A 24,990-nucleotide genomic window follows, 5' to 3' on the forward strand; every position below is an offset into this window, starting at 1 on the left:
ATCTTTTCTCTCAGTATGAAAGTAAAAGTTGAACTCCGTAATGTCTATGTGATCAGTGACGCTGTATTGATCAGATATCTTAGGTAATCTGCTGGTGCATACAGTCTCCGTTTGAGAGCGATGAGCATAAGACAGCCTTATTGTTTGAGAGGAGAGTCATCAAGAGGCGTAAGGTATGTCTTGAAAGAGTTGATACGAGAGTACCTAAAAGCTGATGGTGATATTATTTTCATGAGAAGTCATAATGAATATGTCCAATCTCGACAAAAGCAGACACCTGCTGCGACCACCTAGAATGGAGGGGGCTTCCCGAGCCTGCCCAAAGAACCGATAAGGTACCTTCCACGCCTGAGATATCGATACAAGGCTCCTGAGCCAAACGCGAGTGACCTTAACAGTTTCGTTTGATCTCTTCGATCGTAAGATGATACGGCGTGGTGACGCTATAGAAATTATTGCGCATCTGCTCATTATCAGGGCTCGCCCACGGGGAATCGGGGTCAGACCATGGGAATACCTCTACTGTGTAGTAGTCGTCAAACTTCCGATCAAGAAAGCTCTCCAGTTTGGCTGGATTCACAAAGCGTCCTGGGATTTTTGCTGTAAAGCGAGCTCCCGACCAGGATTGGTAGGATGTCGGCGAAGACCTCATTGCCGATGATGATGAGTATGCTCTCGGAGTGGGCATGATATCAGAATCGACTTCAATCGCTCGAGACGGCTAAGGATGATTATTACTTGAGCGGAAGCCCTCTGGGAGAGGTGGAGATGCCGGGTCCAGATACTACTTATAGGATGCAGAATCTGTAGCCTGATGTACCTTTTTGAAACTGGCCGAGAATGTGCGAAGGCGCGCGGTGCGAACCACAACAAAATGCAACTTGATGCATCAGAAGGCAGCCAGGCAACCCGCTAAGCCACCCCCAACCAATGTGCGCATTCACATTCTGCAGGCTATCACTTGCCGCTCAAAGACATGCCAGGGGGTGCAGGGTAAGAGTTGGCACATCGAGTCCATCCCGGCAATGCCTCGACAATGTATCATTAGTGCCAGTAGAAAGAATGCCTCGCCGGACTCCCATGCGCTGATAAAAGTGATCAGGCTCCGGGGATTTCGGGGCCTGATACGTGTGTCATGTTATCAGTACCTCCCACCCATTGAGCGCCCATCCAGGACTCGGCAACCTCACTGTCCAGGCCCTTTTGCCTCTTGTTCGTCATTTGCCGCATACAAGCACGCGTAGGCCAAAACATTGAGTCAGAGTCACCTGTCTGGAACACATGCTCCAACTACCTTAGCCATCGGTGCCTATCGCACCTACCAGTCATAGCGGGTAGTGCCCAATCATTCCCGATCCCTCGACGAAAGCCTGCCAGGATGTCTCAATTCGACTTTGGACGAGTAAGTTGACAGCAAATATATCTATCACTATTTCTTACAAAGACTCTGAAACTAATGTAACGATCAAAGGAGTTTCTCAATGACTTCAATCCGGAGAGGAGCTTGGAATTCTACCCCGAAGGCCGTCGTCCTCCAAATGTCGTCCGCGAACAATCAGATGTTTCGATTACGACAAAGTCTAACAATTACAACTACGGCATAGACCTAGTCGAAGAAAACAACACTGCACTACTCTGGTCACAGCCAGATGCTATGTTCCCTGGCTTTGTGGGCGGCGCATTTGAGCCACACGGCGAGCCGAGCAATACCGATGCAGATCTACAGCTAGAGAACGAAATCGGAATGGGGGCGGCAGAAGCCATGTGCGAACAGATTCACGAAGCGATGCAGTCCACCGGGCCTACACACTCGAGACCATGGCTTCCCTCTGGTGACTTGCACGCTATCAGCCACCGGAACCGTGTCAGTGCCGTACTTCGACAACACTTCTCCGAGCCAACGCTGGGTCGCCTTACTGATTACGTCTGCGGCACTGAAACGGGCACACACAAGGGAGGTGACACAAGTCAAAGGATCTTCGTCATCCTGGTTCTGATCCGCAGAATTGAAACGTTACCGGCGCTCATGAAGGATGGTTTACGCGATCGTGACCTGCCTTTTGAGTGGCTCAACCCTGTATCTCGGGATCAACTCATTAGTCCAAAGTCTCAATTTGCGAACAAGGCTCTTTCTTGCTTCGAAAGAAAAGGAAAAGGATTACTGAGAGAGTTCTATGAAAATCAGTGGAAGATACTTGCTCCTATTATTGATCGCGATAAAAACGGAGAAGTGACGACGTTTCACTTGGCTGAAGAGGTCATCATGCCCTGGACTTTCATTGGGGATGAGAGAAAGGAGGGAAGTTTCTCTATGGTCCGCAAAGTTGAGATACACCAAGATCATCATTCTTTTGTGAGTATTGCCCTTAACTACCTAGTATCTGGAGCCCTCACAATTATTTCAGACTTTACTAAGCTGGATGAATTGCAGCACAATCACAAAGCATTCGCCCTGAAAACCCTGCTTCAAACAGACCCTGACCAAGCAGAGGATGAATTCGAGCAAGAGCTCAAGGCCTTTACCAAAATGGAACCGGGAGACCACATTCTTGATCTTTGCGCGACTTTCAAGATTGGAGACAAGTACTCCTTCTTGTTTCCCTGGGCAGAGGGGGGCAACTTAAAGCACTTTTGGAACAAGTGCCCTACACAGGTGCAAAAGGGCGCCCGCCAACCTGACATACTCCTGCGTTGGGTGGCCAAGCAATGCCATGCGCTGGCAGCGGCTCTACAAAGCATCCACGAGGTTCGTGTGAAAGCACTCAAACGAGCAAACCGAATACACGAAAATGAAGACACTGACAGAGACATCTACGGAATCCACGGCGATATCAAGCCCGAGAACATTCTGTTGTTTAATCACCTGGACAAACCACTGGGTATCGGCACGTTGAAGATTGCCGACTTTGGCCTCACAGAGTTTCATAGGCTCACATCGCGAACGCGGTCGTTCAATCATGGTTCCGATGCTCGACAGCCTGCACCTACCTATGAAGCGCCCGAGCTTGTGCAGCTTGGGGAAGTGTACTCCAGGAAGGCTGATGTGTGGGCCCTGGGCTGCGTCTTCTCTGAGTTCTTGACTTGGGTTGTTCGTGGGCACTTGGCTGTAGGGGAATTTGGACAAGCCCGTGCTATGGAAAGAGATTGGGACGACTCTAAGAAGCGGTTCAGATGGGCAGAAGATAAGTTCTTCGTGGCAACTTATAATGATGGCGGAGTTCCCGGAGCGGTCCGAACTTCTCTGAAACTTGCCGTGGACAATGTAAGTTCTGACTTTTCTGTTGCTCATCTAGATTCGACATTGTCAAGGTACTTTACCTACTTTGTCAGGGCCCGCTGACTGAGATCAACATAGTGGCTTGATGAACTCTATCAAGAATCAAAGACCGAGGAACCAAACTTCCTCACAGACTTTCTAGACCTACTGAGGCATAACGTCCTTGTGTGCGAGAGAGACAACAGAATCAGCTGCGAAAGGCTGGTAATGGAACTGGAAAAGTTCGCTTCCAGAGCCGGCGAAAGCCGGTCAGATGATCCGTACTGGAGGCCACCTTTACCATCATTCCGACAAGGTTTTCCGAAACGAGGAGAGGCTTCGAACGGCATTACTGGACGGCGGGTGGCCTTTGCTCATCAATCTTCTGCCAGCTCGAACAGCTGGATATGTGTCGATGATACCAGCGTACGATCTGGTACAACTGAGTAATGAGTAGCTAAAGTATAGAATAAAGTTGGTATGGTTGATTGAGATCGGTTCACAACAATCCAATTCTACGCTGATTCCGCTGGCGAGACCGAAATCCATGGTCTTTCCCTCATTGTACGTATTTCAAGTACTAGAATAAACGTAGATGTAATTAGACAGTATATCATCTTTATTTGAAAAGTTTAGAGCATTCATATGAATTTCTTATCCAGAATTCCTATTCGTTGAAATGTTTTAGTTGACTTGGTATTATTTAGTACTGTGTACATGTCCAAATTCATCAAACATGGGAATCCCAATTTGTACGTGCACAGTAGCTGGGCTTCTAAAGGCAATAGAAGTACTATGTAGCAAGCTGTCACAGATCCTTCTTCAAGTCGTGTTCCTGTTGTTTTCATCGTCAGCAATTAAGAACCGTGGCAGCCCAGGACAGTGATGTCGTCTGAAGCCTGCGTTGATTGAGTCAACAACGAAGAAGCGCCGAAAAGACCTACAGGTTTATGATCCGTCTCATAGTCGACGTGAACAAATGCTCTCTCTACTCCGGGCAACTTCTCAATCTTGATTTGGAGACCCTCGGCCACATCATGTGCGATTTCGAGCCTTTCATGACGGTCCATGACGACGTCAATCTCAACGATGTATCGCGGTCCGCTGTGATACGCGCGAACGGTGTCAATCTGCTTGACCTCGGGCGAATGAGTCATAGCTAACATTCTGTCAGTTCTCATTCTCAGATCTCATTGACTAGAAGTTGATATCAGCTTACCGATGTAGGTAATGAGCTGCAAGAACTCGGGCTCAGCAGACACCCCAATCAACAACTGAAACTCCTCATACGCAGTCCTCAACCACAATCCCGCAATCAAAAAAGACAACAGAATGGCGCCCATAGGATCGATCCACCACTTGATCTTGCTTCCAGCCGAAAAGGTAAAGATACCGAATCCGTTGATAAAGAGGTCGTTGCGGTGGTCGCGCCAGAGAATCTCAACCTGTGAGTAGATATCCTTGATGGACCAGCAGTACAACCAAAGACAAAACTTCGTTCCAAACGCAATGGCGACGGCAATGACGGAAGTGAAGTGAAACTCGTTGGTCTCCTCCTCAGATCCAGCAGCCAAGTCCCGCGCCGACATGACAATCAGCACCAGCGAGACGGAGAACATGATGAACGAGAAGACGATATTTCCCGCCGTAGAGATGCGAGATTTGCCAGAGGGGTACTTTTGCGTATCAACCTTCTTCACCGCGCGATGAGAAAGCAGCAACAGGACTCCCGACAGCGGATCAAAGACAGAGTCAGCCATGGTGGTGAACAACGACAGCGAGCCAGACGTGATCGCAGCATAAAGCTGCAGCGCCGAGAGAACAACATTGGCCGCCAAGCTACCCTTCACAGCGATCTGATACTTGAGGTTATTATCACCCTGCGTCTCCTTTGCCTCGCGCTCGTGGTCGTCTACGCTCTTGAGATAGGAGCGGATCTTGTCGTTTTGGGCGCGATAAAAGTCTTGCAGCTTTGCGTCTTTGGCGCCGCCGCGGGTGAAGCTGTGGTGGATGAAGCGTCTTCGCGTGGTGTTGCTGTTGTTTCGAGGCTTGTTTGTGTTGTATGCAGATTTGAGTTGGATTATGTCGGCGTCGGATTTGATGTGTGTGCCAAGGTTGTAGGGGTCGTTGATCTCGGAGGAGGAGAAGGAGCGGGATTCTGGGTCGTTGCTGGGGGAGAGGTTGGCGAGGTCGATGCCTGTGCTTGGGGCACGGTGGGTTGTGGTTGTGATTGTAGACATTATGGGATGAAGGATGAATCCTCTTGAGAAACGAGAGGTATGATCTGTCACCACGAGCTCCCAATGCTGTGTTGAGCTGAACTGTCTGAGTGGTCCTGGAATATCAAAAAGAATTAAGACGAGGATGTGGGATAATAAGGCAGGGAAAGTTGAGGCGGGTAAGCTTCAAAGGGATGGAAAGTCCAGTCGGGCCCGACCAGGGAGGTAACCTACACTAGGGCAACTTTTGACGAAAGCGAAATGAGTGAGGGATATTTGAAGCGAGCTGACGGCGCATCATTCGTCTAAACATCCCCTCGTGCTCTGTCCCTTCGGCGCTAGACAGGGATGAGCTTGGGGCGAAATCGGTTAGCTACGCAAGATGATCTCGACGAGCTACCTGACTTGGTATGGCCTGGCGGCAAACTTTTGCCGCTGCGCCTTGGGGATGACGGGATGCTTGTTTGCTGACATTTGCTCGCCGTTGATTGCCGCAACGTTCTTGCCAAGAGGATCTGCCTGTACGTTGTCAACTGTGTGTGGGTGCACGGCAAGTGCGAGGAGAAACATAGGTGGGAAGAGAGGCTAACCCAGAGACCGGCATAATGACGCAGTCCCAGACCTATGGATAATTTGAAGTTCGACTAATGGCGAGATGCGGACACTTGTTCACACCTTCATTGAGGACTGGGATAAGCTTCGACCGCATATGCCAAAACTCTTTATCTGTTGAACATACTTTCCAGTCCGGCAAATCTCACGGAGCATCGCGATACACGGTTTACTTCACGACATCTGTGATCAATGTCTATGCTCGGCTCTACAGCAGCATCCCGCCTGTCTTTCGATGCAGCCTTTTTCCAAGGCCAAAACCAATCCTCATTCCTTCCAAACGCCAGGCCAATTCCTAGAAGCCATCAATCCATGTTCTCGTGCAAATCGTTTGTAGTAGTCACCATGTGATACCATGCTAATCCACCCCCAAAGCCCGAAAAAGAAATCCTAGGAAACATGTCATAATACTGGTCGACAGTCCATCCAACTTCAAATAGGCGAAGCATGTCCGTTGGCCGTGCCGTTCGTCGGAGGACCATTGGCTCTGGATGCTATGGTGAGCATCTGCTTGAACCTAGGCCCCAGCGCCTGGATAACCGCCTGCACATCTGGCGCTTCTGGTAAAGAAGACAGATTCATGTCGCGGACGGCCGCAATGATCTCGCCAGCATCACTTGAAGCAGAACCCCGCTTGCCTTGTGTCGGCGCCAGCCCCTTGACGTCTTTGCCCAACCGCACCGGACCGACGGGCCTCACAGGCGTAATGAGGGTATCATCCATCAGGTTCTGCCACCGTACCAAGTAGACACCCGGGCCAGCCATACTCGTCGAGTTGCCCTCGATGATGGTCTGCATGCGCGTCAAGGACAGTCGTTCTAAGTCCCGTAGGTATGCAGCGTGAGCGTCGATGATGGGAAGGAGGGCCGCTCTGCTGTTATCGGGAACCTGGTTGAACATGTCACCCAGCTGCTCCTCGATGCTCGCGCCGCCATTCTTAGTCTTATGGAACGCAACCAGGGAGTTCTTTGCCCACTCCCTGAACTGATCCATGACTTCTGGGCATTTGCCGCCCACAGCGTGCAGCCACTTGTACAAGAGATGCTTATTGTCCTTGCACAGCTTGACGTAGTCCTCCACCGTGGGCATAGTCTCCGTATCATCCTTGTTCTTCCCCTTCTTTGGTTTGCTGCAGGCGATCAGCTGGTCGAGGAACATGTGGTAGTCCCTGACATGGTCTGAGAGGTCGACCTTGTTGTGTACGGCGCGGATAATGGGATCCATCCCGGCTACTGCCTCGCGGACTGCCTGGGTGAGGTAGTCTGGGCTCTGCCTGCAAAGAATGCTGATGATTTCCTCCCGATCGCGCATAGCCAGTAGTGCTGCGTAGTATTCTAGGCACATTGTGTGCTCGTCCTCGCTGAGGTCGGAAAGTAGGATGGGGTTTGCGGTCTCGAGGATGACGGCGATGATGGACTTGTCTTGTTGCGCGCTCATGGCTCGGATCACTTCGCGTTCGGTCGGAGGGGATTGAGTGTGGGCCTTGATGGCATCTAGAGCGCCTTTACTTGGCCTGTTCTTGTCTTTGGCGATTCTGTCGATCGTCTTCTTGAACTCTGCGCAGTCCCAGCCGAGGATGACGGAGATGATCCTGCAGCTTTGTTAGTCTTAATGTTTATCTAGGTAGGAGGGCCTCAGCTCAAGGAATTCGAACCTCTGCATAAGATTCATGCCATCTGCAGCATCCTTTGTTATGCCAAACCAGTTCGAAACCGAACCGACACTGAGCTTGGCCAGAAAGATTTTCATCATGCCAGCGATCATTGTCGCAGCATTGCCGACCTTGAGTGTCTGCCGTACCATGTTGTATGGCACCATCTTGTGAACTTGCTCCATAAGCTTGACGAGGTACTGGCCCTCAGGTGAGACAACCAGCACTTGGTGGGCAAGTCCAGCCAAGCTGTGAGTCCGTGTTAGTCACTCTAACTTCTCCAAGTCGCCTTCGCACAGAGCAATACTCACTGGAAAATGATGTACTCGTTCGCCGCCTGGGTCATTGGAGAGTGTGATTCGAAGTCGTCCGTCTCGGCAAGGTGGTCAAGTAAGCTGTCGCAGAGGTCCCCGTAAACGAGGTCATGCATAGCATCATCCCAGGCCTGCGCCAGGTCTTCCGCTCTGTTCAGATCGTACTGCTCAAGCCGCGTCGAGGGGTCGCTATAGGGTCCGCCACCAATCATGCCACGCGCGACTGTCTCGATGACAGTGGATGAGGCGGTCGCCAGGGTCTTTCTAGTACCCAGCGTGCCCTTCTCGTAGCTCTCGGACAGCTCGGCCTCGGCAAAGTTCTTGAGGATCCCCTGAACTCGGACGTTCCAAAACTCGGGAACAAAGGAGGAGACGCCCGGTAGCTTCAGGATAAATCTGGTGAAGAGAGACTGTAGGAGGGGCGCCGAGGACTCTGGGGCATAGGTGACGGCCTCGCTGGGCTTGGAGCTCTGCGCAAAAGGGTAGCCATAGTCGGAAATGGTCTCTGGCTTCTTGAAGTCTTCGATCTCGTGGTAGGTCTCGAAATGGGTGAGGATATTGAACAGAGCCTTGATCTGCTCGGCAGTGAGGCCTGAGGGCTGTTGGGTCGCCATGACGGGAATTCACAATGGCGATATGCCCAGGGCTGTCTATCGCTGGAGCTTCCTCCGACTCTTGTGTGCTCCTGAAGATGTCGATTATGTGGTGAGTTGAAGCAGCAACAGAAGAATTGTTGAAGATATTTGGTCGACAATCCAAGTCGACGATGTGAAATATTTCCGTACGGAGGCAGGAGCCAAGTGGTCGCGGCTTCCAGCTGAGGTCAAAAAGATGTTGCGTTTCTGGAAGGTCCCCGCGATCGTGTTCGGTCACCGGTGCTCCGGTTGAATTGTGGATCACGGGTACGTGACGTCACGAGACTTAACAGTATGTCACTGGTTCGTTTTTCTTCAGAATTCGTGCAGAGGTAGGGGAGGGGCGGGGAATATTCACCACTTAAAGATCTTAACAACGTCCTCTTTCATACGTCGATTCTGTGAATAGAAACAGTGAACAGACCGCGGGAGTCGCCGTGTCAAGTGTCAGTGTCTCCAGTGTCTCTGTCCTGCCCCTGTCGGCTTTGTCTGGGCGACCCTCCTTTCTTATTCGGCAATCTGCAGCACCTTGCATCAGTGCAGATTCCCAGATCTGACTTGACTCTTTCCAAGCATCTGATTTTACGAATACTGCATTGCCTCCTGCCACGGCTCTCTTCCTATTGTCATGTATGGCATGTGCGCCAGTGGTATTCCCGAGGCATAGCAGAGCATATGCAGGCTCAGCTCAGCCCACATCAGCTTCCCATTACTTGCATGTATCAAGCAGAGTACGTGTCATTCAATGCCTTCTCACACAAGTTTCGTTCGTTATCTGAAATGATTGGATGCCTCATCACATCCAGCTCCCTTAGACTGTGGAAAACTACTGGCCTTGGCTGGGGAAAATAACCTATTGTGGCTGAGTAAACTCACTTTAGCTAAGCTTCTTCTGCAGTGCGAGGATTAGAAGCTGTTCCACATCTCTAGCAAACAGCTCAACGGATGATGCCTTCTCGTTTATCCGAACATGCTAGATGATCTCATTCTACACCATTTTCAGTCACACACTCGAGTCCGGCTCGGTGCGCTCATGGGCTCAATCTCATGTTCGTGTTTATTACCCACTTCAAAATGAATATTCACCTCGTGTTCGGTCCCCCGGCCGGCATCTTCCCCCGGCATAAATGCGACCCTCAAAGACCCCGCAACCGAATGCGCCGGGTTTCAATCCTGTCGTGGCAAAAGTCAATGTTTGCCCCCCACACCGGGAACACGTCCGAGGGGCACCCGAGTCAAAGCACGAGCTCAATGCCCAAACAGGTAATCGTACCAATGCCATTTCAGGATCCTCGGTCTTTCCTATGACGGCCAGTCCCGTACGACTTCACTTTGTGCGTCTAGACCCAAAGATTCGGGTTTGACGTCGTCGTTGATAAAGATTTTCACTCGGAAGGTAGCATGATGTCAAGGTACTAATAGGGTAATATTGCCTCATGAAAAAGCCTGTGGTAATAGTAAGGACTGGAGATCGCGATATGCTCCAGCCCATCTTAAGAGACGATAATCAACCATTTGGAATCGATAGTCGGACTCGCAATCGGACGGCACTGAACTCGATAGCTATCCGCTTTCCGCATGTCGCAATCTGTCAAGCAGCTCATCTTTCAAGATCGGGCCGCGTCACACTGAAGCTGTCAAATGGATCCGAGGGCGCTTCAATTGAGGTCAAAGCAACAGGACCGGATCCGACCCCGCGATACTCTAAGCAGTTCAATACTTTGTCATCAGCTTGTATTTTCTGGATTGCCTCGGAGGCTATGATACATGTACTCTGGGTTCTTATGTTTGGCAGTGATTTATCACGATGTATTTCGCAAGGTAATTAATCGCACGTTCAGACTCTGCATCCTACACCAGTAGTGGTCGCTCTGAGCTCATCTCACTCAGTGTGAGATCTGAGTGAGATGAGCTCACGAAACATTTAGATGAATGAGTATGAAGCGCCTCTTATCAAATGAAGCACAAACAGTCTAAGCAGCTCCGGGTGCAGCGGAACTAATTAACCCCGGATCAGACGGACCCTTACCCCGATCATCTCCCCACGGAGTCAAGATCCATCTGCCCGGGTTCACTCGGCAAACGGTCAACCGAAAGCCTACTCAATGGTAGACTCGGCCCCTGTTGGCCCGAATCAAAAACCACTCACCTTCTTCCCACGAATAAGGAGCGCTTCAACAGACGCTATTCAATCGCTTTCCCACTTGTGCGCAAATTGAGCAGCGGGTTTTCAGTATTCATCTAGCTTAGCGGTCCCGCCGTTGTGTCCTTTGCCTCGAAATGACCCCTGGTTTACGCGGGGAAATGCCCAGCTTTTGGGCTTGTCAGTTCAGTCTGGTGCGGGGAGACAGGATGGCATCCCTGGCTCTAGGTGCCGAGATCCGCTGTCAATGACACCCTCGCCATGGGAAGAGGAATAATAAAATGAAGCTATGCCTTCGTGACCTTGCTTGGTGAGACAGCTCGAAAGACCTCGCGCCTGTCTCTACCAACATAGCCCTCTCCGTCTGGACGAGAATAAGTCGACCATGAAGTTTTCTGCAGTTTCCCTCCTTCTGGGAGCTGGTTCAGCGCTCGCAGCACCCACGGAGCGTTCCGATATCGACGACCGACAGGTACTCTGGCTTGCTGGCGACAGCACGATGGCACCAGGCGGTGGACACAACGGGACCCAGGGATGGGGAGAGTACCTGCACTACTCTCTCGACTCGTCAAAGATCCGAGTCAATAACTCTGCGTATGCTGGGAGAAGTGCGCGCACTTTTACGAGGGAGGGCCGGTTCCAGCGGATCATTGACGAAGTCAAGGCTGGGGACTGGGTTGTGATTGAGTTTGGTCACAACGATGGACGTACGTATCTGAACTGCATCGATTCTCACTCCCCAAGTATCAAAAACTCTAACAGAATTCTAGCTGGCAACCCGATCAACGACACAGTCAAGAACCGAGTCGACTGTCCCGGCATTGGAGACAATGTCTGTCCTGTGCTTTTCAAGTACGTCCATAGATATTGAGAACGTCATGTTTCCCCCTAATGATGACGATCTAACTATGTGTCTTTAGCAACCAAACGGAAGTAGTGCAGACATACACTACCTACCTTCGCAACGCCTCCTCAACTTTCCTCTCCCTCGGCGCCCGCGTGGTGATCTCAACCTCAACCCCCATAAACCCTTACTCGACCGGCACATTCTCTTGGACGCCGACCATCTACGCGTGGTACTCGTGGTACGTCGTCGAATCCCTCGGCGGACCCGCAGCCGGTATCTACTACGTTCCGCACGGCAACTACAGCGCCCAGGCCCTTCAGGTGCAGGGCCAGCAGGCGGCTGTCGAGGGTTATCCCATGGATGCCGTGCACATGTCGCCGAAGCTGGCGGATTCGTTTGCTGGGGCTTTCGTGTTGGGCCTCAAGTGCGGCACGTCGCCGCTGCAGGAGTATGTTGTTAATGCGACATCGAGACTGGAGGGGGGTAGACTGGGAACTTGCCTCCAGGTTAATGCGACGCTGCCCATTTAATATCCCATAGAACCCATAAGAGAAGGTTTATGTTCACATCTGGTTTTTGATGGCAGAGTGGTGTCAAACTACAAAAGATCACATTTACCACTTATGAAAGTTGATCAGCCAAAAGACGAACAACTCGATTGATCGAAAATTTGGGATCTGTGAAGTTTCGAAGTAGACCAAGGGCCCAGGTACATAAATAATGCAGTAAATCCCCTGTACAATCACTATACACGTATCACTGGCTGCATGATTGGAAACATAGACGGTGAATCTGGACCTACAAGTTCACATCTGCTGACTGAGTTCGCGAAGAGAAGTTTAATTCTAGCGGCGCAGAAGACTGATACTAAACTTGGAATGTAAAATCGCACCCGCTTGCCAACAACTTATGAAAAGAGTTTTCGAAAACCGTAGATCAGTCTACTTACCGTCGCAACCTATTTCCACTACTGAGATGGAGCAAAGCCATCCTCAGAGTCGGAACCATACTCCATATCAGCGACTATATTAGAGACATTGACAGTAGGTTCAAGGTGGTAGGCCCTCTGGCAACTAGAGCAGCAAACCAGTTGAGTGCGGCAGTCGCGCTGAATGGTCTGGCATCTAATGCCGTTTCTGTATGACGGGCAGTAGACGAAGTCGGACTGGGACGAGCTGATAGTGCGGCCGCACTGGCGGCACTTGGTGACGTTGAGGATGTAGTTGCACATGGCTGCGATGTAAACTGAGTTGTGAGTCTGTTAGTTCGATCGATGCTTGAAGCTGCTAATGTCAGATGAAGAATCCTTGTGGAACGTTGAGCTGAAGTTGAGAGTGTTGCGTTGAAATGATGGGTTGAAAATGGTTGCAGGAAGCTTCAAGAGCTAGTCCATAGTGGCACTTTTATCGTTTTCAGTCGGCAAGTTGATGTTGCCTGTCGTCTTTTACCAGCACTCATGGGTGCGAAGAAGTCTTGTTCCATGGATCAGTCTGACACCTTAGACTAAGCCATTGTCAACTGTCTCTTCTGAAACAGGACAGTGACCTAGAGCACCTAGGCTGAATCAGTCTTTCCGAGTTGTCTCCTTCAAACCTGTCCTAAAAATCTTTTTAGGATAATTTCTGTGTTCTCGGGTCAAAGAACACGACAAAGGAGGGCTTCACCGCAGACAAGGTATCCTGATCAAGGAAATTTTAAATCGGGCCAAGGTTCTCCTCAGCCAAGGAAATGTCCACACGGCATACTTAATTTAACACATGCAGTAAGTTATTATAAGGTAGAAAAGACTGTGCTTGAAATTTCGCATCCGAGAGTATCACAGATAAGAGGCTCGACTTGGTCAAATGTTTGGAGGTATGGTCTCGAAGAGGAGCGTTTGCTCGGTATGAATGGTATTTGTGGGACACAAACATCGCCAAGACTTGCTTTCTCCGAACTGGGCCTCGCACGCGCATCTTCAATGTAACATCATTTGCAGCCAGACCGTCGGGCTGGGTTTGCCAAAAGGGACTTTTCGTTGGCCAAACACCGAAAATTCGCATGGTTATTGTGCTGACGTGGGATGCCTCGTTGCACTAGAAGAGGGGCTTTCCGCGGGGGGATTCGTTTCATTTGCTGGATTTGCTTTTTACCCATGAGCAGATCAATAATGACCATCGAAGCGAACACATTGTGGTCCCTCGGACAATCGGGGTGCGGAGACCATGTCCGATAGTAGCGCTGCCGTTGGGACTAGACAAACATGTAATCTTTTAGCTCTGTTGGAACCAGATTCCGTCACATCAGATAACGAATGCGGCTTTGCTTTAAATTGACAGTGGCCGCTCGCTGTTGGAAGATTTTCTCAATCCAATTTTTTTTCCCTCGTGCGCACCGCTATCCCACACATTTCCAACACTTGCACTTTTGCTCGGGCAACAGACTGTATCAATGGGCTCTCTTGAGAACAAGACGTCTGTGGACAAGATGGAGTATGACACAAAAGAGAAGCTCGCTGCCTTGAGCGTCATCGAGTAAGTATCAACCGCAAGCGAAATTTCAAAAGTCTGGAACAAAGTGGACTGACCCTCGTTAAAGTCCAGAGATCGCAGAGGTTAGTCAAGGCTCTATGGCGTGAACTGACTCGGCCACTAACCATACTCCAGTACCTGGCAGGTGGGCATCCCTTGCCAGAGTCAGCTCCCCCAGCCCCAGACACGGAATTCGAGTACACTATCCAAATCCCAATGCGCGATGGGAGCCGCCAACAAGAAGCCCGCGTCCACAAGCCCTCCACGTCAACAGGCGCAAAGTCCCCAGTCATCGTTCTCATCTATGGAGGCGCCTTCACAATGGGTGACTGTCACCAAATGAGTCCCTGGGCCAGAATCGCCAGAAAGCTCTTCAATGCCACTGTCATCAACCTTTCCTATCGTCTGGCACCCACACACCCTTTCCCCGCGGCCCCCAACGATGTTGAAGATGGGCTCAAGTGGGTTTCTGAAAATGCGCACACACTAGGTGGCGACTTGAGCGCAGGCTTCGTTATCGGAGGCCCATCTGCTGGCGCAAACCTTGCGGCCGTCATGGCACAGAAGATGGTTGATGGAGCGACGAAGCTCGGAGCTCCTCTCACCGGTGTCTGGCTCCTGGCTCCGCTCTTCCTCGAGGACGACATAGTGCCTCCAAAGTACAAAGATATCTTCCTCGCAAGAGAGCAGAACGCCGAGGCTCCGATCTTCAGTAAAGCAGCCTGGGGTTATCTTGCTGCCAATTACAAGGCAGACATCAAATCAGTGGATTATTCGCCTTTCAACTCGAAGAATCCCCATGTTGGAATGCCACGAACAGTTGTGCAGGTTGGAGGTCTGGACTTCCTCCGGGATGACGGGCTGGTTTACGAGAAAGCTCTCAGAGCACACGGGGTTGAAACCCGGTTAGATGTGTATCCCGGCGCTCCGCATGGACATTTCATATTCCCTGGTGTCAAGTCCGCGTTCAAGGCAAACCTTGACATCTTCAGAGGCCTCGGATGGCTTCTCAAGCAGGAGGTCTCGGAGGATGACATCAAGAAGGCGGTTGTTGCAGATCCTTTCATGACCGTTCCGGAAAAATCGTCAACGGCATATGACGCCATATACCGGTGACCATAGGAATCTTTGAATGCCGTTGCATAAAGTATCTTACAATTTACTCTTTGGCACATCTAAACTCTTTGTGGCTAAATTCTTACAAAACAGTATGGTCAATTTAGAGAACGATGGTATCAACTCGTAAGATTACTTCATGATTCTCATTACTGTCATTACTTTATAGCGGAGTGAAAATACTCCAGGTATCATCAAGCCTTCGACATCAAACAGAGGTCTTTGCTCTCATTCAAAAACATTAGTACACAAGAGTCTGTAATTCCCCCCTTGGCGTAATTGTCTTCTTACGCGTAATGCTTCTGGCTCCCATTCTCAATAGAACGACTTGATCAGAGCGCTCTTCCATAAAACTCCCGCTCGTCCCTGGAAAGGATTAGCAAAAGTATACACGCCATATAGGGCCAACATACCTGATTTGTTCCTGGCTATGGACATTGTGGTCGACCCGATCATGATTACTAAACTTCTGATCATCGTCTGACCCGCCTTGACTTTCTTCATCCACGCTCCGAGCTCGCACAATTCCCTCAAGCTTGAAGTCTGGTATGTCCACCAAAAGACAGCTTCCGCTCCGTGGGAGATTCCGTGCGCCATCCAAATCGGTCTCTTCTGTCGTCGATAGGGTACCCTTCCGCGTTGTAGAGGTAATCACGCTCCGATACGTGTTGAGCTCCACGTTGTTTGAATTTTCGTTGCTATCATCGTGGTTGACTTTGTTGTCGTAGCCAAGGGTAGATGCCTTTTCTTTGATAAAGACTCGTAAGACCGGAATCGATGATCCAATTATTGCTGTGGCCGTTTCCACAGCGGTCCAGATAGTCACGTCCTTTCCGTTGACTTGGGTGCAAATGTTAGAAAGATGACAAAAGCCAAATGCAAGAGCAACTAGTCAACTCACAGAAAAAGTCACCTTGTTCTAGTTGAACAAGATATATGCCCTTGATGATGGCGCATACGCCTGCCCTGTGGTGATAAGTCAGCATGAGGTAAGATAGTACGACGACTTGAGAACAAAAACATACAACCAGCCTAGGCTCATCGCAAAGCAAACGCCTAGCTTCTCGTGTTTTCTCAACCGCATCCCCCAAATGAGCTTCCAGGGGATTATCGCCAACACAAAGTCCATGAACGCGCACCAAGCCGCGTTAAAGATGCCGTAGTTGAGCGTCACAGACTCGTCCCAGCAGGTCCCTGGCATCTGTCTGTTGAAGTTCTTTTGCACCGGGGTGCACTTCAGCCATGTCAAGGTCGCGCTGGGAAGCATGACCACCGCCAATGTCACGACGGCGAACCACACAAATATCCTGAACCAGCCCGTCGTGAGCCGAAGGAGGGTTACACCAAACCCAACTTTGCTACCAGTCGAAGCAAAGCACGATATTGATGCGCCTACTGAAGTATACATGGCAATCGTTAGGAGATTGGCCTGGGGAATGATGTCGTAATAGTGACGGCCGAAACCCAAGTTGACGCCCATTTGGGTGATGATCGATTCGACAAAGAGACAAGTCTGCAAGCCACCGTCAGTTTAGTTGTCAGATAGTCAGACAAACAGATACCTCGTCAAGAATTTATATACGTACCCACGAGAAAAGAAAGATGTAGTCATCCCACCACAGCTTCTGTCCCCTGCTTAACTTCGCGTACACTCGTAACGCCAGGAAGGCGCCACAGAAGAAGCAGAGAAACCATGTGATGCCCGCTATCAGAGGACCGTTGCTCTCAATAGAAGTCATCGTGGCCGCATTTGGATGAGAAGAGGTACGGCCCCGAACGCGAGCAAGTCGAGTTGGAAGCTGGTAGTCGGAGGATATGGTGAGAATTCTGCCTAGGAGAGACCAAGGCCCAGAACCGAATTGCCGGGACCCTTTATTGGTTGGTCGGCGGAAATGCCGCTGCGAAGAGATGGTCAGACATTGATCGTTACTAGTTCAGCTTTTCATGATTTAGGGATGGGGAAGTCGGGGTGAGATTGGATAGGTCTCAGTAAGGCGTGTAATGCTAGCGTGAATGCGATGTAACGTACACATGCCTAGGCCGTTCACTCCGATGAAGACTCTTCGGAATACTTCAGCGGATATGACTCGAGCCATGATGTGGTGAGAAAGAGGTTGGTGAGCGTTCGCGGGTGTGTTCGTTCTAAATATCGAAACAAACTGGGCCGACAGAGGCTCTCACTTGTCCAGTGCGGGATGCAAAAGCCGGAGGCGCGCCTCGCCCCTAGCCGTCACGGGTAAACCTCTCTGTTTAAAGTTCTTCTTGCGGCGAACGGTGGCGGGTTATCAACATACCCTCCTCGGGCTGAGGCAAAAGTCGCTGCATTTCCGTCTTCTGGAGGACACCTTCATCGCGGCGAACGGGGAGACCGTTGTCGGGGTTGTCCACTTGGGGATGCACATATCAGACGACCCTCGGGCGGTCCTCGGTGACAGTGCTGTAACGGGTCGATCCAAACATTGTTCCAGACCACAAGGCAAGGTTGGAGGACTCGGGGGATGAGCCGATGGCGGGAACAGTATCAATTCTACCAGGAGCTTAAATCAAAGTTGGAATGTGAGAGGTTTATGCCGTTGGGTAGCGAGACCGGGTAAAGCTCCAGCTTGGTAGGGGCTTGTGGTTATCCAGGATGAGCCAGTGGGAAGTGAGTCAGTTTTACGAGAGCAAATCGCACACCAGCTCTTGGTCCATGAAACATTGAAGTACTCCAAGCGTTGCATGTGGCGTTGGGCTTGAGTTCTCCATTACTTGTATCCATGTATTCCCCAAATCCCCCTTTAAACCCCTCTTGCCAAGATCATCTGAGCCAGGAATGTATCTGTATCGGCCTCGATTGTCGCCGTTGACCGCAGTTCGAGTTGATCGCAACATCAACACGAAGTTCGGTACAAATCAACCTTTCTAGCGAGCCGCGTCTCCAACGCCGGTGAGATTGGGCCGAACACACCGACCACTCATTTACTTCCATGAGAATTCGAGACGCACACTATCTTGCTGTGAAGAGAAAATCCAAATAGTGCTCGGACATAGATCTGCGTCAGCTACTGCGACATCTGTGCAGAGCATCAGATGCTGTCTCGAATGAGAGCACTCACCTCCTCTGTACGGAAAGGTGTTCTCTTGGCAACATCTCAAACCGCTTCAAGCTCGGCGTTGACGTCGAACTTTAAAAAGACGATGCAGCCTTACCCAAACTTGCTCCCTCCATCACGGCATTCTTATGTGATGACTTACGCGATCAGGCGGGGGTTTAGCCTCCGCATGAGCTTGAGGCGTCAGATCTCGTCTAGACCCTGTCGAACCTGGACCTTGAGGTAAACAAGATGGCCAAGACGGGCATAATATCTGCTTGTGGATTTTCCGCCACAACCTTATTGACGATTAGGTACATGAATCAGAATGGTAGAGTCAGATAGTTTGACCGTCGGACGGATGATGGATACGACGGCTATTGAACTGGCAAGTCTGGCATGAAGGCATATGCTTTTTCTGAAAACTGAGGCTTCACCAAGGTTCGTCTAGTATCTTCGGCGTCCTCTCGTCGAAACTTGGAGCGGACGATCGAACTCCTTCCCAGTCATGACAGATGGGACTCGGGATGTATCTCTCACGATATTCACAATCCTCCGACGTTGTTTCTGGCATCTCGCGTCTCAATGGTCGATCAGGAGCTCTGTCAAGACTCTGGTAGTGTTCACTTTGGAAAGAATAGCCAAGTAGTGCAAGTCACGAAAGAAACTACATCCCAGACACCGTAACTCCTGGAGTAGCTCAGCTTCGAGGTATCGTACACATATTCACGATCTTACAGAGTGAGGGGAAGTCAGTGATTGAGCGGGGCTTCGGAAGACGGTACGGTCCGTTGAACGGCACCAGGGCCCGTGGGCTGAGCCACTGTTCCAGGACTCTTTGGATGTGGATCAGAAAGACGCAAAGTTCCCCCAGCTGTGCCCGTCTTCAGGGTAACATGAATGTGGACTCAGGAGCTGCAAATTAGTTGTGTTCATGTGCAACGCACTAAGCTCAGCGTAAGTGAATTTGAAATGGAGGCATCTTGATTCTACTCAAAAGCTGGGCTTTTCATCATCCCAAATTTGCTGTTCCGATATCAACCTCAACCGCCATTTACGTTTGAGACCGTGAGATCGACGATGACTAAAGGGAAACGGAAGCGCTCTGCGGCAAGTGGGGGCTTCGGGGCATGGCTCCGAGCCCGTAACACTGGCGTGCGCGGCCGGACTCGAAAGTTTGACCGTGGATTTTGCTGTCTTCTCGAATCGGAGTAGTCTACCCGTCGCTCTGGTGTGGATTTGTGAGCTATGCTGAGTGTGTTTGACGGTTGAACTAGTGAGACGGACGGAAAACTTCTAGCGCTGCCGTCGCAGCTAACGCAGGTGATGGCACCTCCTAGTTGCTGCCAGTGATGTGGTCGGACGCGTGGAAGACTTTGCACCAGTTAAACCCTTCAACCCAACAGTCTTGATATAGGATGACAGATGGGAAGCCTGACTATAGAGCCGCTGTCTTCGGCATCTCATCAATAATCCAGCTGGATAACAGAGGCCTGTATATGCCTCGCGAATCTGGTGATGGCATAGGAGACTGGTTTGCACAAGTCACATCTGCAGCCGTGGCCGAGTATTCTGGTGCTTCTAGCATTCGCCTCCATGGTCATGCGAAGTTAGCGAGCCTTGAGTATGATATCGCTTGTTGCATAGTAAGGCGGGGAAGGAACCTCAACCGATTGTACGTCAAGTCAAGCTCATGGCATCGTGTCCAGACCATCGGAAAGTCCTTCTCCATCTGGTTACCCTATGCAGTACCACGCAGTCAAGACATGCCTCTCAGCTTCCCTAAATGGCGCTGTCGAATGTGGTAGATCTCGGATAGCCGCCCCTGGAAGTGCTTGAAGGATTTCACACTAGCCATGCGCCTTACAAGTGAAGCGACCTCCGATTCGTAGCAAACTTGGGCGCAGACGGCGCAGTAGGGGTCAACATGCACATGTGTTTCGAGTCGGACCCTGATTGGAATGTTCGGCTTGCCACATGTAAACTCTTGTTTCCTTCCAACCCCCCCCCTCCCCTTCTCTTGGTCTAGAACCTGCCTGATCACCGCCTCCCGACATGGTGGAAGGCAGGACAAATGTGTCGTGATCTCAAGGCAAGCGGGCGGAGTTTCCCCGTATCGACCGAGCTGAGCATCTCACTTGATTCCGTCACTGTCAGCACCATACAGTTCAGCCGAACGACTGAAGGTGGACGGACCAACGCCCACCGCCTTATTTTCAGTCTATCCATCGGCCCCTAACCAGTGTGCCAGTTTCTGTTAGCAGTGCAACTCCCTCTCAGCGTTGCGTGCCGTCACGGCTACGACATTGCTGAACCGTGCTTAACAAGGGGAACCGGGAGGCCCCTCCAAACGACCTAAATTGGGAACTCAATCCTGGCGCCGAGTGATAAGACGGTCCAATAAGAGAGTGGCCCCTCACGGCCAGGCCACATTTCGATAGCCGGTCTCACTTCTTCTGGCGCAGGCTGTGTCCTTGAAGATGCGCAGTTCCGTGACAGCCGTTGCGACTCATGTTAAAAGCTAGTTCTTTGGGCCGAACACGTGCCCCATCTCTTCCACACACTCATAAGGCCAGACAGCTGTTAGGAAACAAGTAGCTGTAGCCTCGGATGGTTTCCTGGTGTGTGTGGTTGTCAACTTGAAGTTTACTCCGCATGACTGGACCTTTGTTGAGGAGAAGATGTTACAGGACGCGCGGCGCGCCAACTTTGGCCTTTTGGAAACTTGGTGCCTTGCGCAGAGATTCTTTGCTCTTTAAACGCCGGATCGACCTTCACGCTGCCACAACTTCGCGAGCCTGGCGCTGCGCCGTAGCTTATGTACTGCGGTCGAATCTCCTCTTTCGTGATCACCTAACTGATCGGGCAAAGCTGCAATCAAGCACTGCCGGGCGCCCACACCGGAAGGTTTAACAAACGGATACTTCCAAATGTTCCCAAAGCTCATCGGTCCACTTGGCGTTCAGTCCAACACCCAGAATGACGGGGATCATGCAAACAGGCGACAGCCGTGCTAATTAATTCGCTGCCAGAATTGTAACTGCAATGTTAGGGGGATGCCTTTGCCTGGGTCTGCTTTGCCTCAGATCCTTAAAATACTTTTTATTAGCAGCAAATTAAGCTTCGAGTATGGAGCTCAAGGACAGACAAAACCATTGTGCCTCCCATCTTGCCAGCTTTCGTGTTCTTCAATGATACTATTCGCGACATTGAAGTCACCCGCGCTGACTGGAACACCACCCCCCCTTTTTCGAGAGCCGTCCACATCCGTACTCGCTCCACGCAACCGAAGCTGAACGCTGACGATCTCGTACTGGGGCGTCCGCGGCGTGGTCAGATTGGGGAATTCAAGCTCGATTTCGATTCTCGTCCCCTGTCAAGTCCCCGGTTTTAACCTGGCCCCCAGCAGATTCCGTGCGAACAGCCCTGCTATTGTCTGGAGGCCGAGAGGACCTTTTTTGCGACGCTGATCGCCCCCGCCACGACTCGTATTTTCGCAGCGAGGAAAAAGGGCCAAGCGTTCTGTCCTCTTCTTTTCGACTCGCGGTGGTTGCGAAATCATGATTTCTCGTCAAAACTGGTAGAAAACACAACGGAAAGCGATCGAGACGAACTCGCGCCGCCGCCTTACACTCCTTTTCTCTTTCTTCTGTCGCCATGGCCGTAAACCGGTCCATCTTCCGCCGAATGCTGGCGGTAGCCGGATCCGGTGGCGCCGGGCTGGTCCCGTGTCTCGCCGCGCTCGGGCTGGTGCTCCTCCAGGTCGGCGCGGCGGTCAATCTCTGGAATTCCCGCGAGCGAGGGCAGTTCAACTTTTCGCCATCTTCGAGTTTAACGATATCCGAATTTCTGAGGTTCCTGATTGCGACTTTGCTTTTGAAACGCGAGATTCGCCGACGAAATACCAACACCGAGTACTCTTCGCTGGGCAACGGATCGGAGGACTTGGATCTTGGCGCTGATGAGGACGGACGGTCGTCTGGCGAGTACGCTGCGGAGAAGCTATCGCGACAAGCTCCCCGCATTGGAGGCGCGAGGGCACTCTGGTGTTATGTGTGGGGAGACGCGGACTTGAGATTCGGACTGATGAGGATTGCTTTACTGCAAATGCTCAGCAACAACTTGGTATGCGACGTCAAAGCGCTTGGCACTTGGCGCTGGCGCAACATTAGATGAGGCAAAAGCTAACATTTCTTTCTCAAGTTGTTCCTCAACTATTTGGTCAGCGATCCAGGCACCGTCTCCATCACGAAGAGCGGCATCATGGTCGCAGCAGCTCTAGTCACGACGCCCGCTCTTGGACTGAAGGGCCCCAAGACCCGATGGATGGCTTTCTTGATCCAGGTAGGTCATTCGCGTAGCTTCTAATACTCCAATTCAGCTGCTAAACAGGGGTAGACGTCGGGTCTGGTACTGTCCCAGTTCTACCCACAACATCGCACGAGGGCATCGACATACCAGCTTCCCCTCTACGTCAGCATTGTCGCCCAGGCCAGCTTCAGTGCCTTATCCGACATCCACAGCGAGAAGCTTTTGAAGGCTACCGAGTTGAGCTCGAACGGCGCAAACATTGTCTTGGGAGCTTTCGGTGCGATGCTCAACCTGCTCGTGCATGCACTTGTGCGACTATACAGCTCCTTCGAACCCACTTTCTTCGGCGGCTACGACAGCAAGGGCTTGTCAGTGGTGTTCATGACCACACTTGTAGCTCTGATTACTACGGTTGCACAGAAAAGTACGTTTTAGACACCGTCCCACTTGGGGGTTCTCGAAGAAGATTGCTGACGTTATACAGGGGTCGACTCATGGGTGAGATGGTTCATCAACGACACCACAAGTATTGTGTTGATGCTTGTGTCCGCGCACTTCTTCTTGTCTCGATACAGCATGTTCCTCATACCCGGCACAGTGCTCATTTTCATCGCCTCGCTGGCATACATGAAGTATGCTCCCCTGAAAGAGTACATCAGTTCGTCTCCGGTGGATGACGTGCCGAACTCTTTTGCGCCGCCTCCATCCTACAAGGTCGGTCATCTTAATGGAGTACTGTAATCAAGGCATACTAACGCTATTGCAGAAAGCAAAGTTCGGTCTTCTTACCCTTGCCAGCTTTCTCGGCGCAGGCATCATCCCCTATGCAACACTTTCCGAACTCCCGCATACCCCCGAGTACCGACTCGTGATGAGAGATGACACCGACGGACACTGCTCAACACCCCCGGCCGAAATCATCACACCCTTCACGGACAAGCAAGAGCCGTACAAGATCTCGACAGGTCCTGGCAATCTCACTGCCTCACCCTTTAGCAACACGCTCGCAATGATTCGCTGGAATGCGAAGCGCATGGAGCGCGTGCCTCTCCTCATGAAATACAAGCCCTTTTACCACACCGTCCACATCTCCATGCCGGAGATGGTCGAGGATAAGCCCGAAGACTGGCACAATCTCACGCACTCGCAGTACCCACACCACGAAACAATTTACATGCAAGTCGCCAGGACGATGAAGCTCATACTCGACGAGCAACCCGATATCGAAGGGTTGATGTACTTCCACTTCGACTCCTGGATCGACCCGATGGCTTGGGTCGATGAGAACCGCGAGTCCATCTGGTTCCCGACATCTCACAACACACGGCAGTTCGAGGGCGACGGACCGCGGTACATGTGTATGACGGACTGGCAGAAGTTTCCGCAATGGTGGGGTTGGTACCACAAGTGGAACGAGAAGGCCGTCACCGTCAACGGCGAAATTATCCGGATGAACCGCGGCTACACGATCGAGGAAAAGGAGTTTTGCGTAGGCTGGTCAGACATTTTCTACATTCCTCGACGTTTCTTTGCCGACTTTATTTTTCTGTCATCGGTCTACGGTTGCGCGGACCTGTTCCACGAGGTCGCAATTCCGACGATGCTCAACATTATCGACCGGAGCCGGAGGAGTGAGAAGGCCAAGTTCCAGTCGGTCATTGACCGAATCGGAGACTGCTGGGGAGGATGCTGCGATGATTCAGCAACGGCGCATGACGTCAAGTGGACGAGGTGTGGTCACAGGCTGAATTACTTGAACCAGGAGGTGATTGATGCGCATTACAGCCGGTTAGACGAGCAAACTGCATGGCTTGGTCAGGCTGAGAGACAAAAGTCTGGAGGGCAAAGGCGTTGATGGTTTGTTTTGTGGAACATAGGTCTACCGGGGCATTAGAGTGGACATAGCGTGTATTTGTTTCTGGCACTTGTAACATTATTTGAGGTGCAAAAAGTATCTAGCATTGAAACGGACAGAACATAACTTGAAGAAATTGAACACGACAATTGTATCTTAGTTGATCGGAGATACTGTCTTTGCACGTGCAACAGCGAATCAGCAACTTGAAGTACGCTTAGGTGTTGAAGCTTCGAACTACAATATTGAGGCAGGGTGTAGAAGAGGTACGGACGGTGATCATGTTGAAGTATTGTGAGGGTGTCCTAGCCGCGTCACTGTTTGTAGTGTTTGTTTAATGTGGCTCCGCATGTACCTGGCAAATACTGCCCAACATCAATCTATTACTAACACAGACAAAGAGAGAATGCTGAGATCTCTGCTGGTGTGACAAATTCAGATGCCATCATT

At 51.0% G+C, this 24,990-nt stretch overlaps 9 protein-coding genes across 9 annotated transcripts; 4 read left to right on the top strand and 5 right to left on the bottom strand.

Annotated features, from left to right (window-relative positions):
• Positions 1-391: 391 nt before the first annotated feature.
• Positions 392-652, bottom strand: CABS01_02842 (uncharacterized protein; the record flags this gene model as incomplete). The annotated part of the gene is made up of 2 exons (XM_060536220.1): positions 392-463; positions 518-652. 2 exons carry the CDS (start codon positions 650-652, stop codon positions 392-394), a joined length of 207 nt encoding a protein of 68 aa, XP_060394132.1.
• Positions 653-1,378: 726 nt separating this feature from the next.
• CABS01_02843 (uncharacterized protein) lies at positions 1,379-3,706 on the top strand (the record flags this gene model as incomplete). Its single annotated transcript, XM_060536221.1, has 3 exons — positions 1,379-1,402; positions 1,472-3,262; positions 3,356-3,706. The coding sequence occupies 3 exons, from the start codon at positions 1,379-1,381 to the stop codon at positions 3,704-3,706; spliced, it is 2,166 nt and encodes a 721-aa protein (XP_060394133.1).
• A 407-nt stretch (positions 3,707-4,113) lies between these two features.
• CABS01_02844 (cation diffusion facilitator 1) lies at positions 4,114-5,496 on the bottom strand (the record flags this gene model as incomplete). Its single annotated transcript, XM_060536222.1, has 2 exons — positions 4,114-4,415; positions 4,476-5,496. 2 exons carry the CDS (start codon positions 5,494-5,496, stop codon positions 4,114-4,116), a joined length of 1,323 nt encoding a protein of 440 aa, XP_060394134.1.
• Positions 5,497-6,519: 1,023 nt separating this feature from the next.
• CABS01_02845 (uncharacterized protein) lies at positions 6,520-8,666 on the bottom strand (the record flags this gene model as incomplete). Its single annotated transcript, XM_060536223.1, has 3 exons — positions 6,520-7,678; positions 7,742-7,987; positions 8,050-8,666. The coding sequence occupies 3 exons, from the start codon at positions 8,664-8,666 to the stop codon at positions 6,520-6,522; spliced, it is 2,022 nt and encodes a 673-aa protein (XP_060394135.1).
• A 2,549-nt stretch (positions 8,667-11,215) lies between these two features.
• On the top strand, positions 11,216-12,207 carry CABS01_02846 (GDSL-like Lipase/Acylhydrolase; the record flags this gene model as incomplete). The annotated part of the gene is made up of 3 exons (XM_060536224.1): positions 11,216-11,537; positions 11,601-11,682; positions 11,751-12,207. The coding sequence occupies 3 exons, from the start codon at positions 11,216-11,218 to the stop codon at positions 12,205-12,207; spliced, it is 861 nt and encodes a 286-aa protein (XP_060394136.1).
• A 437-nt stretch (positions 12,208-12,644) lies between these two features.
• Positions 12,645-12,908, bottom strand: CABS01_02847 (uncharacterized protein; the record flags this gene model as incomplete). The annotated part of the gene is made up of 1 exon (XM_060536225.1): positions 12,645-12,908. The coding sequence occupies one exon, from the start codon at positions 12,906-12,908 to the stop codon at positions 12,645-12,647; it is 264 nt and encodes an 87-aa protein (XP_060394137.1).
• A 1,199-nt stretch (positions 12,909-14,107) lies between these two features.
• Positions 14,108-15,303, top strand: CABS01_02848 (alpha/beta hydrolase fold-3 domain-containing protein; the record flags this gene model as incomplete). The annotated part of the gene is made up of 2 exons (XM_060536226.1): positions 14,108-14,190; positions 14,271-15,303. The coding sequence occupies 2 exons, from the start codon at positions 14,108-14,110 to the stop codon at positions 15,301-15,303; spliced, it is 1,116 nt and encodes a 371-aa protein (XP_060394138.1).
• A 332-nt stretch (positions 15,304-15,635) lies between these two features.
• On the bottom strand, positions 15,636-17,654 carry CABS01_02849 (uncharacterized protein; the record flags this gene model as incomplete). Its single annotated transcript, XM_060536227.1, has 7 exons — positions 15,636-15,669; positions 15,717-16,143; positions 16,205-16,269; positions 16,329-16,816; positions 16,890-17,232; positions 17,335-17,462; positions 17,598-17,654. The coding sequence occupies 7 exons, from the start codon at positions 17,652-17,654 to the stop codon at positions 15,636-15,638; spliced, it is 1,542 nt and encodes a 513-aa protein (XP_060394139.1).
• Positions 17,655-22,031: 4,377 nt separating this feature from the next.
• Positions 22,032-24,540, top strand: CABS01_02850 (uncharacterized protein; the record flags this gene model as incomplete). The annotated part of the gene is made up of 5 exons (XM_060536228.1): positions 22,032-22,499; positions 22,578-22,718; positions 22,773-23,109; positions 23,170-23,399; positions 23,452-24,540. 5 exons carry the CDS (start codon positions 22,032-22,034, stop codon positions 24,538-24,540), a joined length of 2,265 nt encoding a protein of 754 aa, XP_060394140.1.
• Between the last annotated feature and the right edge of the window lie 450 nt (positions 24,541-24,990).

Source organism: Colletotrichum abscissum (genome assembly GCF_030869225.1).
Source record: "Colletotrichum abscissum strain IMI 504890 chromosome Unknown Scaffold_5.1, whole genome shotgun sequence".
In the NCBI taxonomy this organism is placed as follows: domain Eukaryota; kingdom Fungi; phylum Ascomycota; class Sordariomycetes; order Glomerellales; family Glomerellaceae; genus Colletotrichum; species Colletotrichum abscissum.